General features: G+C 43.4%; 1 protein-coding gene across 2 annotated transcripts; it reads right to left on the reverse strand.

Moving 5' to 3' along the window:
• Positions 1-987: 987 nt before the first annotated feature.
• On the reverse strand, positions 988-9,941 carry krt1-c5 (keratin, type 1, gene c5). Of its 2 annotated transcripts, none has more exons than XM_024002935.2 (8): positions 9,382-9,941; positions 8,267-8,686; positions 7,902-7,984; positions 7,081-7,237; positions 5,860-6,024; positions 4,112-4,329; positions 2,255-2,280; positions 988-2,108 (listed from the first exon to the last, which is right to left on the reverse strand). In XM_024002935.2, the coding sequence occupies exons 2-8, from the start codon at positions 8,672-8,674 to the stop codon at positions 1,993-1,995; spliced, it is 1,173 nt and encodes a 390-aa protein (XP_023858703.1). In that variant the 5' UTR covers positions 8,675-8,686; positions 9,382-9,941; the 3' UTR covers positions 988-1,992. The 2 variants fall into 2 exon arrangements, with proteins under 2 accessions (XP_023858703.1, XP_070303061.1); XM_070446960.1 differs by having other exon boundaries at positions 8,267-8,691.
• Positions 9,942-17,605: the final 7,664 nt, after the last annotated feature.

Here is a 17,605-nt window from a genome sequence, read left to right on the forward strand (position 1 = left end):
AAATGCTTCACAGACTTCAGGTAACTCAGAGGAGACTGTTCAGAGGAGGCCTTCATGGTCGAATTGCTGCAAAGAAACCACTACTAAAGGACACCAATAATAATAAGAGACTTGCTTGGGCCAAGAAACACGAGCAATGGACATTAGATCAGTGGAAATCTGTCTGGTCTGATGAGTCCAAATTTGAGATTTTTGGTTCCAACCGCTGTGTCTTTGTGAGACGCAGAGTAGGTGAATGGATGATCTCCGCATGTGTGGTTCCCACTGTGAAGCATGTGTGCTTCAGATGTGTGGTGGTGTGGGGGTGCTTTGCTGGTGACACTGTCAGTGATTTATTTACAATTCAAGGCACACTTAACCACCATGGCTACCACAGCATTCTGCAGCGATATGCCATCCCATCTGGTTTGTGCTTAGTGGGACTATCATTAGTTTTTCAACAGGACAATGACCCAAAACACACCTCCAGGCTTCGTAAGGGCTATTTGACCAAGGAGAGTGATGGGAATTGCAAAGAGAAATCCATATCTCAGACTGGCCAATAAAAATAAAAGATTAAGATGGGCAAAAGAACACAGACACTGGACAGAGGAAATCTGCCGAGAAGGCCAGCATCCCGGAGTCACCTCTTCACTGTTGACGTTGAGACTGGTGTTTTGCGGATACTATTTAATGAAGCTGCCAGTTGAGGACTTGTGAGGCGTCTGTTTCTCAAACTAGACACTCCAATGTACTTGTCATCTTGCTCAGTTGTGCACCAGGGCCTCCCACTCCTCTTTCTATTCTGGTTAGAGCCAGTTTGTTCTGTGAAGGGAGTAGTACACAGCGTTGTAAGAGAGCTTCAGTTTCTTGGCAAGTTCTCGCATGGAATAGCCTTCATTTCTCAGAACAAGAATAGACTGACGAGTTTCAGAAGAAAGTTCTTTGTTCCTGGCCATTTTGAGCCTGTAATCGAATCCACAAATGCTGATGCTCCAGATACTCAACTAGTCTAAAGAAGGCCAGTTTTATTGCTTCTTTAATCAGGACAACAGTTTTCAGCTGTACTAACATAATTGCAAAATGGTTTTCAATTAGCCTTTTAAAATTATAAACTTGGATTAGCATACACAATGTGCCATTGGAACACAGGAGTGATGGTTGCTGATAATGGYCCTCTGTACGCCGATTTAGATATTCCATAAAAAATCTGCCATTTCCAGCTACAATAGTCCTTTACAACATTAACAATGTCTACACTGTATTTCTGATCAATTTGATGTTATTTTAATGGACAYAAAATTWGCTTTTCTTTCAAAAACAAGGACATTGCTAAGTGACCCCAAACCTTTGAACGGTAGTGTATATATAACTGAACGGTAGTATATATATAACTGAACGGTAGTGTATATATAACTGAATGGTAGTGTATATATAACTGGCATATATATATATTATATTTAATACAATTCCATATGGTAACACAGGATTCTGTTATTTGGGGGGATTCCACTTTGTAACTACTGCTAACAGAGAGTTTCCTTTCATTACAATACAATCATTATTTTAGAAACTTTATCTGCAGCTACAATATAGGCATAATTACATTTTGGTGAATGTACAGCATAGCTACAAAGTTACTATACGCCATAAAGAACTTAATATAAAGTAGAATGTTGAAGGGATCTCTCATGCTCTCCCGCTCATATAAAAATAGACACACTTCTAGTCCACAATTAACCTACTACTGTTTACTATTTCCCAAATAAACCTCAAAATGATATATTCCCAATATTGATTATACATTGACCCCACACATTTTKCACGTTTTAGTCTACAGTTACTGCATGTCCAGAGATTGGTGGTCGAACATCTCCTTAGTCGACTCAGACTGTCCTTGTTTGTAGATAAAAAGCATTCTTTCACAAATTTGTGATTCCAACTAGAATGTGGAGGGCCAAGGCTCTGTGTATGTGATGATGAGGAAGATATAAAAGAATGGAGCTGATCAGCTTATTTCTTGCTGTCTTTGATCTGCTCCACCTCACTGGATTCTTCCACTACCCTGCCGTTGATCATGGTCTGGGTGACCACCTTGACGATCTTCCTGGTCCTCACCTCAGGCTCCTCTGTAACACAGAACAGATCCATAGTTTCAGTTTCCACTTATCAGCACTAGTACACTGTAATAGCTGGTGTGTGGCACAAAATGGCTGCCAGGATTTTAAAGGCTGGAATAGAGGTTAGAGAAGAAATGATCTGACAATGTACTTACTTTTAGGAACAGGCATTTCCTTGATCCTGAAAGTCAAATCAATAAAACACAGTTTACTTACATTGAACAAAAATATAAATGCAACATGCGACAATTTCAAAGATTTTACTGAGTTACAGTTCATATAAGGAAATCAGTCAATTGAAATAAATTCATTAGGCTCTAATCTATGGATTTCACATGACTGGGAATACAGATATGCATCTGTTGGTCACAGATACATTTTAAATAAAAGGTTGGGGCGTGACTGCCATTGGCTTGTGGAATGTTGTCCCACTCCTCTTCAATGGCAGTGCGAAGTTGCTGGATATTGGCGGGAACTGGAACAAGCTGTCGCACACGTCAATCCAGAGCGTCTCAAACATGCTCAACGGGTGACATGTCTGTTAAATATGTACAGTCATGGCCAAAAGTTTGCACCTAAGCTTCAAAAGGAGGGCCTTTTGAAGCTTCCAGTCTGTTATTCGAACTCAATCAGCATGACAGAGTGATCTCCAGCCTTGTCCTCGTCAACACTCACTCCTGTGTTAACGAGAGAATCACTGACATGATGTCAGCTGGTCCTTTTGTGGCAGGGCTGAAATGCAGTGGAAATGTTTTTGGGGGATTCAGTTCATTTGCATGGCAAAGAGGGACTTTGCAATTAATTGCAATTCATCTGATCACTCCCTATAACATTCTGGAGTATATGCAAATTGCCATCATACAAACTGAGGCAGCAGACTTTGTGAAAATTAATATTTGTGTCATTCTCATAACTTTTGGCTATGACTGTAGGCCATGGAAGAATTTTCAGCTTCCAGGAATTGTGTACAGATCCTTGTGGCATGGGGCCGTGCATTATCATGCTGAAACATGAGATGATGGCGGCGGATGAATGGCACGACAATGGGCCTCAGGATCTCGTAATGGTATCTCTGTGCATTCAAATTGCCATCGCTAAAATGCAGTTGTGTTTGTTGTCCGTAGATTATGCCTGCCCATACCATAACCCCACCGCCAACATGGGGCACTCTGTTCACAACATTGACATCAGCAAACTGCTTCCCCACATGGCACCTTACACGTGGTCTGCGGTTGTGAAGCCGGTTGGACATTTTGCAACATTTTCGAAAACAATGTTTGAGAACATGATGTTCGTCCACCAATCTCTGGCTTATGGTAGAGAAATTAACATTAAATTATCTGGCAACAGCTCTTTTGGACATTCCTTCAGTCAGCATTCCAATTGCACCCTCCCTCAAAACTTGATACATCTGTGACATTGTGTTGTGTGACAAAACTGTACATTTAAAGTGGCCTTTTATTGTCCCCAGCACAAGGGGTACCTGTGTAATGGTAATGCTGTTGATTCAGCTTCTTAATATGCCACACCTGTCAGGTGGATGGAATATCATGGCAAAGATAAAATGCTCACTAACAGGATTGTAAACAAATTTGTGCACAAAATTATAGACAAATAAGCTTTTWGTGCYTATGGAACATTCCTGGGATCTTTTACTTCAGCTCATGAAACATGGYACCAACACTTTATATGTTGCGTTTATGTTTTTGTTCAGTGTACATATGAAGGAAGTAAGCCAAGTCACACATACAGTGGTAGCATTGTCACCAGGCTCTTGTTTCATTTACCGTCTGAATTAGACGACCYTTCACCAAGGCTCAGGCTTGTTTCCAAATAACTCATACCAAGAAGAATAATCCTCCCCCAGTATCTCACTGTATTTATGTTCAAATCTGAGGGAATGTCAGTGAGAGAAGGTGAGGGAATGTCAATCTTCATACTAATTATGTCTGTGTAAATCTGAGCTGAAAAAATGAATACAAATATTTAAATAAATCAATAGAGGGACTCACACTTCCTCTCCCTCCAGCAGTCTCCTGTAGGTGGCGATCTCCAGCTCCAGGTTCTGCTTGATACGGAGCAGCTGTTCATAGTCTGTCTTGTTGCGCTGCATGTCCAGACGCAGCTGGGACAGCTCCTCCTCCAGCTGAGACAGCGTGGCTTGCAAACTGTCCATCTCCAGAGCATACTTATGGCCTGTCTCTCTCAGGTTCCCTTCCAACACACCCACCTGCATTGGGGACAGACAGGACAGGCCAGGGCCGCCAAGTTAACCTAATGTGTTTCGCTAGATGTTGGGATCGTCGCTAAGCTAAGGCGCTAATTTTATACTCAGACATGCTAGAAATGTGATAGTGTCTTACCACTACACCACTCATCACTGTAATGCTTATGTTATACACAAACATGGCTGCCAAATTGTTGTAGTTTGCCACTTGCTCATCACTTTTCAAGCTGGCGCACTAATATTATACACAGACACAGCAGCCATGAGTAGCTACTCATGGCTACACAGCTACTCCTGAGTAGAACTACACAGTCTGTATATGGCTCTCGAATTCCARACCTGGCTCATCAATTTACCATCTGTCAAACCTCACCAATTGACCAGCAAGACCAGGGAGTGTCATCCTCACTCATCATTATTCAGCTTATAGAGACAGTAGGTTCTWTATCAGGTTGAACAAACACACATGATCTGTTTTCCAAACCAGCGCCTTCTCTATGTAGATCTGGAGCTACTGCAGGATGTATATATCTGCCCTCACATGTTACTGACAGTGCCACAGACATGACCTTGACTTGTCTGGCTCTGTCTGGGTCTAGACACATTGATGAATTGATCTCCATTCACTTCCATTCACTCAGGAGAGCAGAGGATATTCATTGTGTGCACTGCAGCACTGTTGCTTTATAATGGCAAAGCAGATGCAGATGTGAAGCAACACACTAAGAGAGGATGACTCAATCTATTTGAGCAGTGTTTTTCCATGTGCCTCCCACAGAGTTCATTTTAAAATGATGCCCAGGGATTCAGTATCCTCAAAATCCAAAATGAATTGACCCCAACCCTGCTTCTCATCAGGGAGAAAGCATTGGTAGAGGCCGAGGAAATGGTAGAGGACAGATAAGGGTGTGTCTGGACTGTTGAAAGGGGTATGTCTGGACAGCTGAAGCGTGTGTGTCTGGACTGAAAGGGGCGTGTGTTGACAGAAGGGGGCGTTTGGACAGCTGAAGGACAGCTGCAGTACCTGTTTGCGCAGACTGTCCAGTTCCCCCTCCAGGGCCTGTAGGAAGCGGCGTCTCTCGCTGAGCTCACTCTGAGCACAGCGTAGCGCCTCACCGCTCTCCTTTACCTCTGACTGCACTGACTCCAGCATGCAAAACACACACAAACGTACACACACGCGCAGGCACAAACGCAGGCACAAACGCACGCACGCACACACACACACAACACACACACACACACACACACACACAACACCACACACACACACACACACACACACACACACACACACACACACACACACACACACACACACACACACACACACACACACACACACACACACACACACACACATTCCATTGCACCAGCAGTGTTGCATACACACAGCAGTCATGAGTACATCTACTCACATACAGTACTACGTTCACAAACACAGATGATATACTGTAGAATACTTCTACTCAGTGACATCCTACTGAGCTCAGCTGAGTTCTTCATCATTACCATGTCAGATGTCTCACTGACCTTCTTAAGGTACCAGGTCTCTGAGTCCTCCTTGTTCTTTCGCGCAATGCCCTCATACTGGCTCCTCAGCTCAGCCATTATGGCCCCAAGGTCTGGGCCCTGGGCTGCATCCACCTCCACATTCACCTGCTCGTTGGCCATACGGGCCTTCATGGAGCCCATCTCCTACAGGGATGGAGACCATAGTTGGGGTCAACTCCATTTCAATTCAGTCACCTCAGGAATTAAACTGGAGTTAGAATGGAATGGAATTGACCCCAATCCTGATGGAGAGAGACAAACACTTTCAGTGGGCCTGGAAATGGAAAACTGTAATGGCTGATACTGATAGGTCCTAATCAATGTCTACACACTAACACCCAGATGTCAGACGACAGTTGAGGTCAGTGTGTTGTTGCTGGTTCTATGGGGAGGCAGCCAGGTGAGCTCTTAAAAAGGTATCTGACGGAAACATTGACACTTGTACATATGTGAAATAGGACAAATATAAGAAACCAATAAATATTTTTTTTTATTATGAATTATTCAGAGGTAATATTGTGTGTGTGTGTGTGTGAGAGAATTTCTACTAGGGAGCCTGAGTAGTTGGCCACATCTGGACACCACACCTGGCTGTCTAAACACACACACTCCCTGTGGCTAGTGGAGCTCACGTAATGATGTGTTGTGTGTGTGTGTGTGTGTGTGTGTGTGTGTGTGTGGTTGTGTTTGTGTGTGGTGTGTGTGTTGTGTGTGGTGTGTGTGTGTGTGTGGTGTGTGTGTGTTGTGTGTGTGTGTGTACAGGTAGTCTGTATGATCATGGTATCACCAGACTCAAAGACTACATGGAGTACAGGGTGTGGTCATTCTAAACATGATTATATTTCAGTGACATTCAACATGCATGGGGAAATGAAACTGTATTCACGTACCAAATGAAAATATATTTTTTATTTTAACACAATTACCCATGTGCCAAAAAGCACCATTTACCTAAAATAATAAACCTTTTAGGAAGTAAAACAAGATGCCTTAAGGATACCATATGAACCCTCATGTTGTTTTGAGGATGTAATTCATAGAGTATGTGCACAGGGACAATCTTGAATACAACTCTGTTTCCTGAAACAACCCTCTACTGAACCAAAAACAGTTTGAACACGTGTGAAGTGATTAGGTTGGTGTGTAATTACTCATCAGTAATAGCTGGGCCGGTTTTGACCCGTGCAGCAGAGCTCTCACCTCATCGTGATTCTTCTTGAGGAAGTAGAGCTCCTCCTTCAGGCTGTCCAGATCTCCTCTCAGGGTGGCTATGATCTGGTCGTGGTCTGACTTGGCCCTCCTGAGAGCCAGACAGTCCCTCTCTACAGACTGGCACAGTGTGGCCTCAGCCTCCCATCTACACCAATGGATGGTAACAGAGGCATAGCACACAGACATGGACACACACAGGTACACACGCCGGTATGCAGACACATGCACGCAGGTAGACACACACACACGTAACCATACCTCGGTCAGCAGATACATCTACACATACTGTGAGCACTGCTGCATTCCAACATTTGACTGTATACCATCAGTACATTGTGAATACATAGGGACCTTGACACAGACAACTCTGGCGCCTCTTGATTTGTGCTTCACCTTGCCAACCACAGATACCTCTGAAATGGATGATGTTTCCTTGACCCTATCTATCTATCATGGCCAGTGCTAACTMATGGCCTCCTTTCAGTCTGTGAGTACCGTGGGAGCAGGCTCTAATTTCTCGGCCTGACAGAGAGGTCATTTATCCAAAGTGCAACGTAGTCTAGCACTCCCATGTGAATCTCACAGACAGGCAGGTAAAAGAAAAGCCCCTCTGTGTTGGCACCATAGAGATCTTATTAAATTTCAAGAGGGGCTATGTCATGAACCCTAAAAGTTACGGAATGGGGTGAAAGCACTGGCAAACCATGGTTGACCAGCTCCCTGACCAAAATAGCTGACCTTTATCCCATCATAAGAAGGTTCATGTCCATTCTAGTATTCTAATTCCTAATTCTATGTTTGGCACTCACTTGACCCTGAAGTCATCGGCGGCCAGCTTGGCATTATCAATCTCCAGCATGATGCGAGCATTCTCCAGGGTCTTCTTTCTCACCTGAGAAGTAGCAGGAAGGAAGGAACACATTTACTTTAAAGTTAGAKACTAAAGCACATAGATACACATCTGAAAGTGTCCCATCGCAGGACAGCAGTCGTATCTGATGTACTAGTGAAAGAAGAAAGTTGAGGAGCACGGCAGGGCACATACAGGAGACGTTTGTGGAATAGGACTACACAAATGTAAACAATAAGGGTARCCAGGTATTGTGATCTATACACAATTACTGACTAGCTGATTACATATCATATTCATCATTACGGCCAGGTGGGCACTGACCTCCTGTCCAATGGCGTGAGCCTGGGCCATCATACCCTCGATATCGTGACCTTTGGGYGCCCGCTCCAGCATCAGTTGTTTGATCTTGAGCTCCAGCTCAGCGTTGGATCGCTCCAGGGAGCGCACCTTGTCTAGGTAGTTGGACAGCCGGTCGTTCAGGCCCTGCATGGTCTCCTTGTCGCTGGCGCCCACACCCATGCCGTTCAGGGAGGAGAGGGTGCCCAGGACATTGAGCCCGTTGCCCATGGAGAGGGAGCGGGAGAGGGACAGGGTGTTGGCAGAGGACAGGGAGGAGACAGGGGCTTTGGAGCGGCTCCTGCCACCACTACTACTGCTGTCTCTCAGAGACATGCTGGAGAAGGATGGCTGGCGGGCTGAGTAGCTGCGCATGGAGAAGGTGGAGGACATGGTGTGTTTCTGCTGCGCTGGGGCAGAGTGGTGGAGAGAGTAGAGTGTTGTCAGTTGTCACTAACTGGCCAAGCTGCAAAGGCAAAGGTTATTCAATTTCTCTCCTAAAAATCTGAATTAAAAACTAACCATAACCTTAACCACACTACTAACCAGAGTAGAGGAGGACTAAAACACACTGTTTGAACTATTCRGTCATTTGTAATCATATAGCAGCTGGACTATACACCCACTGTAAATGCACTGTTGTGTCATTATAGAAACARACAGCACACAGAGCTCAGACCTAAACTCATAATATTCTGATCTGGTGGTGTAAATTAACAATACCCTTTGCTCATGTCAATTGTGCACAATAGACTCTCAGTCAATATTGCTTTAGCGAACAATAGAATATGTTTGAAATCATCCAAAATCATCCAATCATCTAATATCCATGAAGCTGAAGTKTCCATCTCTTTGCACAAGACAAATTAATTTAGCATCTAGATGTCACTGCTTCAGACCTACTGTACATTGTGTTTTAACTCTCCCCTCCCCAGTGTGAACTGAAAAAATACAAAGAAAAACTTGTTTACCAAACACTAAAAAGCCTGTTAACTGTCAATTTCAGGTCACATAACAGAAATAAATTCAACATACATAATCATAATCTATTTACAAACTTTTGGAAAATAAAGAAGAACTTCAAAGAAAAAAGTACTTACATATGTATGTGTGCTGAAGCAGGTCCTGTGAAAGTTGTTTGTGGTGTGATGGGTTCTGACCCTGATGGTACAGGTGACTGTTATGGCTATATGAGAATCCTCAGGTGAGCTGGGCTGTGTCACCAAAGGGGGCGAGGGACTGGCTCAGAATATATGTGTATTGGGCGGAGCCATCATGGATGTATCCAATCAAAAGGATCCACTAGTAGAGAGCAATGTGACACCTTAGAGGGGTACAAAATTTGAAGTCTTGCCATGATAGATAAAATATATCATCATTATAATCCCGTCATATATTGTAATCCCATATGTCTTATTTCTCAGCTCCTTCACCAATTGACAAAAATGGAGGCTTACAAAAAATCCAATCATCGTAATGATACACCACCAACTGAACAAGTATGGCACAAATATATAATACAATAGACGTATATTAATTAGATTAACGTTATACTAAAAATCAATGCCAGCACATGACGGACCAATAATGCTAGGGCAAACTGAGAAGTCACACAGATAGTCTCTACTGCCTGTTATGCTTCCAATCTCAGTACAGCAACAGCATCCTCTTTAAAGGCACTGTCCTGTCTGACCTGATTAGCTACAATGGAAAGTTTAGCTAGGGGTGAACCCACACACACTCACTATCACACTGAACAGGGCTCCTATTGAGCCGCAGCACAATACAGAGTAACCGGATACAACTGTTCCATGTGAGGATGGGCTGAGGGCCGAGGGGCTGGGGAGAGCAGGGAGGAAGGGAGGAAGCTGGGACAATGGAGAGAGAGAGTGAGGAGAAAGGAAAGAAAGGAAAAACCCCTGAGAAATGGTACCGAGATGGGAGTTGGAGGTTGGGTTGGGGCTGAGCTCCGGCTTAAAAACACAGACATACCTTTGCATTGCAAGTCTAGGTTTATGTAATGTCTATCTGTGCCTTCGTGCAGTCCTTATTTTTGATATCTAAACACTGTCAGATTGAACAACATCTGCATTAAACAATGAAAGAGAGGTGCTTTTTGAGTCAAACTGGGAAAAATCACCACCTCCAACACATCAGATACTAAAACTGACCTCATTCATATTGACATACCTGGACCCTGACCGCATGAGGAAATCCAAAGTTGTTAACAATATATAAACAAATTGTTGGGATAATTAAGATTGTAAGGTTATGGTATAATTCTTACAGCTGTAGTCTGGAGGAGCATAAATGGTGAATCCCTAATCACTGTGTGAAGAGTGGAGAGATACCTGTTGACATCCCCAACATGAAATGTTGATAGGAGCTGCCTTTGGCAGTGCTTTCACCCCATTCAGTGGTAAGAAGGAGCTATTGCATTTATAGGCAACTACATTCCTTTTCTGAAATAGCAAAGCAGACTTAAATTGATATACCAGACACTAGCAACACTTTCCTAACATTGAGTTACCCTCCCTGCCCCCAAACGCCAGCCCCCTTTTGCCCTCAGAATAGCCTCAATTTGTCGGGGAATGACCTATACAAGGTGTCAAAAGCATTCCACAGGGATGCTGACTCCAATGCTTCCCAAAGTTGTGCCAAGTTGGCTGGTGGTGGACAATTCTTGATACACACGGGAAACTGTTGCGCGTTAAAAACCCAGAAGTGTTGCAGTTCTTGACACAAACTGGTGCCCCTGGCACCTACTATTACCATACCCCGTTCAAAGGCACACATRTATTGCCTTGTCCATTCACCCTCTGTATGGCACACATACACAATCCATGTTCCAAGTGTCTCAAGGCTTAAAAATCCTTCTTTAACCTGTCTCATCCCCTTCAAATCAAATCAAACCAAAATGTATTTGTCACATGCTCCGAATACTTGCTCACCTTACTGTGAAATGCTTACTTACAAGTCCTTAACCAACAGTGCAGTTCAAGAAGAGTTAAGAAAATATTTACCAAATCAAGGAAAGAAAAAWTTTGAAAAAGTAACACAATAACATAACAATAACGAGGCTATATACAGGGGGTACCGGTACCGAGTCAGTGTGCGGGGGTACAGGTTAGAGACAATTTGTACATGTAGGTAGGGGTGAAATGACTATGTATAGATAATAAACAGCGAGTTGCAGCAGTGCACAAAACAAATGGAGGGGGAAGTCAATGTAATAGTCCGGTGGCCATTTGATTAATTGTTCAGCAGTCTTATGGCTTGGTGGTAGAAGCTGTTAAGGAGCCTTTTGGTCCGGTACCGCTTGCCGTGTGGTAGCAGAGAAAACAGTCTATGACTTGGGTGACTGGAGTATCTGACAATTCTATTTGCTTTCCTCTGACATTGCCTATTTTATAGGTCCTGGATTGCAGGAAGCTTGGCCCCAGTGATGTGCTTGGCCCCAGTGATGTACTGGGCCGTACGCACTACCCTCTTTAGCGCCTTACGGTCAGATGCCGAGCAGTTGCCATATCAGGCGATGATGCCAGTCAGGATGTCAGGATGCTCTCGATGGTGCAGCTATATTACTTTTTGAGGATCTGGGGACCCATGCCAAATCTTTTCAGTCTCCTGAGGGGGAAAAGGTTTTGTCGTGCCCTCTTCACGACTGTCTTGGTATGTTTGGACCATGATAGATCGTTGGTGATGTGGACACCAAGGAACTTGAAACTCTCGACCCGCTCCACTACAGCCCCATTGATGTTAATGGGGGCCTGTTCGGCCCGCCTTTTCCTGTAGTCCACGATCAGCTCCTTTGTCTTGCTCACATTGAGGGAGAGGTTGTTGTCCTGGCACCATAGGCTCTCTCATCGTTGTCGGTGATCAGTCCTACCACTGTTGTGTCGTCAGCAAACTTAATGATGGTGTTGGAGTCGTGGGTAAACAGGGAAAACAGGAGGGACTAAGTACACACCCCTGAGGGGCCCCTGTGTTGAGGATCAGCGTGGCAGACATGTTGTTTCCTACCTTTACCACCTGGAGGCGGCCCGTCAGGAAGTCCAGGATCCAGTTGCCGAGGGAGTTGTTTAGTCCCAGGGTCCTTAGCGTAGTGCTCAGCTTCATGGGCACTATAGTGTTGAACACTGAGCTGTAGTCAATMAACAGCATTCTCACTTAGGTGTTCCTTTTGTCCAGGTGGGAAAGGGCAGTGTGGAGTGCGATTGAGATTGCGTAATCTGTGGATCTGTTTGGGCGGTAATCGAATTGGAGTGGGTCTAGGGTATCCGGGAGGATGCTGTTGATGTGAGCCATGACCAGCCTTTCAAAACACTCCATGGCTACTGACGTGAGTGCTACAGGGCTGTAATCATTTAGGCAGGTTACCTTCACTTCCTTGGGCACAGGTTCTATGGTGGTCTGCTTGAAACATGTAGGTATTACAGACTCGGTCAGGGAGAGGTTGAAAATGTCAATGAAGACACTTGCCAGTTGGTCCGTGCATGCTTTGAGTAAATGTCCTGGTAATCCATCTGGCCCCGCAGCTTTGTGAATGTTGACCTGTTTAAAGGACTTGCTCATATCGGATACTGAGAGCGTTATCACACAGTCATCCAGAACAGCTAGTGCTCTCATGCATGCTTCAGTGTTGCTTGCCTCGAAGCGAGCATAAAAGGCATTTTACGCATCACTCGCATCACTGGGCAGCTTGCGTCTAGGTTTCCCTTTGTAGTCCATAATAGTTTTCAAGCCCTGCCACATCCGACGAGCTTCAGAGCCGGTGTAGTAGGATTCAATCTTAATCCTGTATTGACGCTTTTCTTGTTTGATGGTTCGTCTGAGGGCATAGCGGGATTTCTTATAGGCCTCCGGATTACTGTCCCGCTCCTTGAAAGCGGTAGCTCTAGCCTTTAGCACGATGCGGATGTTGCCTGTAATCCATGGCTTCTGGTTGAGATATGTACGCACGGTCACTGTGGGGACGACGTCGTCAATGCACTTTTTGATGAAGCCAGTGACTGAGGTGCTATACTCCTCAATGCCATTGGATGAATCCCGGAACATATTCCAGTCTGTGATAGCAAAACAGTCCTGTAGCGTAGCATCCGCGCCATCTGACCACTTCTGTGTTGAGCGAGTCACTGGTACTTCCTGCTTTAGTTTTTGCTTGTAAGCAGGAATCAGGAGGATAGAATTATGGTCCGATTTGCCAAATGGAGGGTGGGGGAGAGCTTTTTTATGCATCTCTGTGTGTGGTGCATACAAAGCTCTCCCCGCCCTCCATTTGGCAAAAAAAACATAATTCTATCCTGATTCCTGCTTACAAGCGTGGATTTAACAAGTGACATCAATAAGGGGTCAGCCTGTCATGGAAAGAGAAGGTGTTCTTAATGTTTTGTAAACTCAGTGTAGATGCATTTGAATTCAGTAATTTTGTGCAAAATAGAAATCAAATCATTTGTAGGCCTAAACATACGCAATTAACTGGGTTAAGAATATAGACACTGATTTCTCATTCTATGTCTGAGAGGGCAGGGGTGTATTCGGTAAGCTAAAAGGCTGTTTGGAAACAGTCTATACTCTAATCTTCCAGATGCTTGGTCCACAGTCTATACCCCCCCCCCCCCCCCACCCCCTTCCTGCCAGTACAATACAATAGAGTAGCCACAGTCAGGGTGATGCTTCCAATATGTTACAGTGAATTATAGGGTAGTGAGTGTAGCCAATCATTAATCAAACGGAAGTACTGCTGTACAGTTTTAACAGTTGTTGTCACCCTGATAAATAAACACATTTTTGACTCACGCTGACGTTTCATATTTATTTTTGCAAAGTGGGCAGTTGGCTTTGAGCGTTGTCAAAGTTTATCATTTGTGTTAGCTATTTCCTCAGTTTTCCTCAGTGGTAGGCTACTCCTCATGTGGAATGCATATGTGTATGGTTCTTAGTGTAGGCGTAGTTGTACTGTGTGCTATAGTAAGAATCTGAGCTTATTATACTACGGTTTTCATGTTGACGCATTCAGAAACTACTTTGTGTACAGTCTCCATGATTTTCACATTTCTCCTTCCCATATTTAAGAAAAATACACATGTACTATTTTTTTGTTGTAAACTAACTCAACATAATGCTCATAAACAGCATGCTCTTGGCCTCAAAGTGAGGTGTTTCTCTCAGCAATGCTCTGCTATGTACAGTAGTGTGTCAACTACTATGCCCTTGTAGATGGTTTTCAACCACTGGCCCCCATCCAGCTAGTTCGGGTCCAGAATAGAGAGTGGGGTTGAACGTCCTTCATGTAGATATTTCTTCTGTCTTGTGTCACAAACAGCTGATGAATAACCCTGCATGCCAGAAATACTTTAAATATGAGGTTTAAGTACAACTATAGTGTTCCAACAACAAAATATTCTCTGATGCTTAAAAAAGCTCCACTCAACCCATATTTTGTGGTGGACTTGCATGACTGTTATTCTTGATATCCGATGTGAATACTCTGAAAAAGATGACAGGAAGAGACCTTTTAAAGTTGTCAACAAGCTGAGGCATTCCTAGAACACTATGCTTTTACAGCTTGTCTTTTTTTCTAGTTTACAGTATGTCATCATCACTATCTATGTTAGATTGTGTAAGTCCTTGTGACCATTATGACTGTTTTTGTCATAGGCTATTCTCTGTACATCATTGCGATACATTGTATGGATGAGGGTTCCTCTGAACAGAAAAAAAAGGTGCGCATACAAAAAAAGCAGGAAGAAAATGAAACTTCAGAAATGAACTTTACTTTAGGAAGAGAAAGAGAAAAAATAGGAGGTAGAGGAACTAACACCAACCGGCACAGACTTTTGTTGTCTGCAGCGAGAGTTGTTAAGTGCTGCTGATCAGTATGATGGTGAGTAGCAGGAACAGTGATGTGATGATGTGAATATGCAGCAGAGACAAGAGCTACTGTAGATGTAATTGCTCATCAGTGGAGCTACGCTGTAATCCAGGAAGAGGAATCCTGCAATCAGAGTCCTATTCATTAGCATGGGGCCCCATTTCATCTGTAAGCACTTGAGCCTGCCAATCACAGGGCAGACGCATGACATTACGACAAAATGAGACAGTTCTAACTAACAAAGATGCTTGTGCCTGGAGAAACATGGTTCTAAATCCTCTGTTCTGTCTGCTTCATGCTTTCAATGGGTATTGGGTGCTGTGCTGATTTGATTTGACCAAAAAAATCGAATTTGCATTTATATCTAATTTAGTTGGACTGTAGCCCAGAATATGCCTGATTGATAATCATCAGGTAGTTCTTTGTACAACACACAAAAAAGGTCCTAGAATGGCACAAGAAAGGCAAATCAGATCATATAGCTGATAGCACTGGTTATTGGTAAAGTGTCTTGCAAAACCAGTCACCTCAAGGAATTCAGAATTGTTTTCTATTTCACAATTGGTTTGATTGTAAAGGAATACTAAAAAAAGTGACTTTGAATATGCTGTAGAGACCGTTCATAATGACTTGTTTAAAAAATAGAAGTTATTACATTGTAATTACAAATGTAATTAGAGTAATTAGAAAGAATGTAAACGTCATGTTAAATTCCAAGCTGTTCAACTGTTGTTCCTGACTGTTCTTTTCCATCTCTCTGTAATTGGCCACATCTTGAGATTCCGTTTTCTCCTCCTTGTCCTTGTTTCCATGTGTCAGGCATGGTAATGTCCTCTCCGTTGCTCAACTCATGTTGGGTGGGTTTCACATCTTTGCCTGATCCACACCTGGCTCAGTCAATGCACACCCATCTCCAAATCAATCTTCAATGGTCAAATCACAGCACAAGGGAAGCCACTGTTGCTGCTTCTATCTATAGTACATACCCCTCTTTTTACTGTAGCTCTGGTTTCTGTGTCACTGGGTCAAGGAACATGTAGTCATGTATCTAACATTCTCTGTCTCCTAGCCAAGGCTTTCAGGCCTCACTCAGGTGAAAGCCTGGTGGAGGCTATCTGTCTCCTAACGCAGCAAGAACATGTTCTGGGTAGAAGTTGCCCATAAGCACATATCTTGGATCAGCTTACCCTCTCAATCATCATCTTAACCATTAGGTGGGAAAATTKAAAACTGACCTTAAATCAGTGTCAAGGAGCAACTCAACTACTACTCCCGAGAGCACCATTGGTCTATGGCTTGGGATGATGTGGTTATTGGATGTATGCCCCCTTGTGGTGAACAGTGGTCCCTCTGAGTATGGATGAGAGTATAGGTTGACATTGCCCCTAAACACTCCTCTAAGGTCAGATTTGCATTCTCCCCTCCCTAATGGTTGAGGATCGATTAAGGTTACGCTGATCTCAGATCTGTGCCTGCGGGGAATGGTGATAATAGAGGGCTCTTGAGACTGGAGGTATCTTCATTTCAAATGGTGCTATTTGGCCTTTACCAACACACTTTAAAAAAATGGAATCCTTCGAATTCTCAAAAAACAGACAGATAGCTTACAGTAAATCCTGTTCTTTGTCAAACATACTTTGCTGGTGCTGTCATGCATCAAATTCAAAACACATTTCCCTCTATTGAATGCCAACAGCAAGATTCTTTGATTTCAAGTGAATTCCCTCTGACAGAGAGAGGTTCTGACTGGGATGCCAGATATTTTAGCATGGTTAAAGCACCAACGAATGTCACAAGCTAGGAATGATTGTGGTTTCCATTTGTTCCACAGTATGTGGCATGCGTGCGTGTATGAGGTCTGCCGGAGTATTGTTCCTCTCTCACTTTCACTGCTTATGACAATACCTGTTTAATTAAATGTACTGTTATAACGAGAATTTTGATTATGTGAGCTGGAAACACTGTATGCAATATGAGTATGAATAAGTTTGTTCATTCAATGACTTATGTATAATCAGTGTTTCACTTTAGTTTTACAAGGCAAAGAATGACAGGTAGTAAAACATGTTGAAGTGTTATACGGTTTTTATGCAAGGTACATTGAGCTGTATTTTTCTCTCATTTGATCAAATTCAAAGATCAGAGAAAACGGACTGTCAACCTACTTGAAGAGAGCATGAAAATGGAAAGGCGGGAATTGATTCATGCTTAGTATTAACAGATAACTGACTAGGGTCCCTAACAAAGGAAACGGTCAGGACTATATCTTCCTCAGAGTTCATTATGCTCTTCCTTGCCACAACAGCAGCTTGAGTGCTGCCAATTAATACAACAACTTCAGAATATCACAGTAAAAAGGTCTTATGGAATTAATCATAGTGCTAGATCAATACTATCCACAGAGTTAAACACTTTAAATGGTTATTGCCATCGGATTGATTTTTGCAGCC

The sequence above is a fragment of the Salvelinus sp. IW2-2015 genome, linkage group LG15, assembly GCF_002910315.2.
Source record: "Salvelinus sp. IW2-2015 linkage group LG15, ASM291031v2, whole genome shotgun sequence".
NCBI lineage: Eukaryota > Metazoa > Chordata > Actinopteri > Salmoniformes > Salmonidae > Salvelinus > Salvelinus sp. IW2-2015.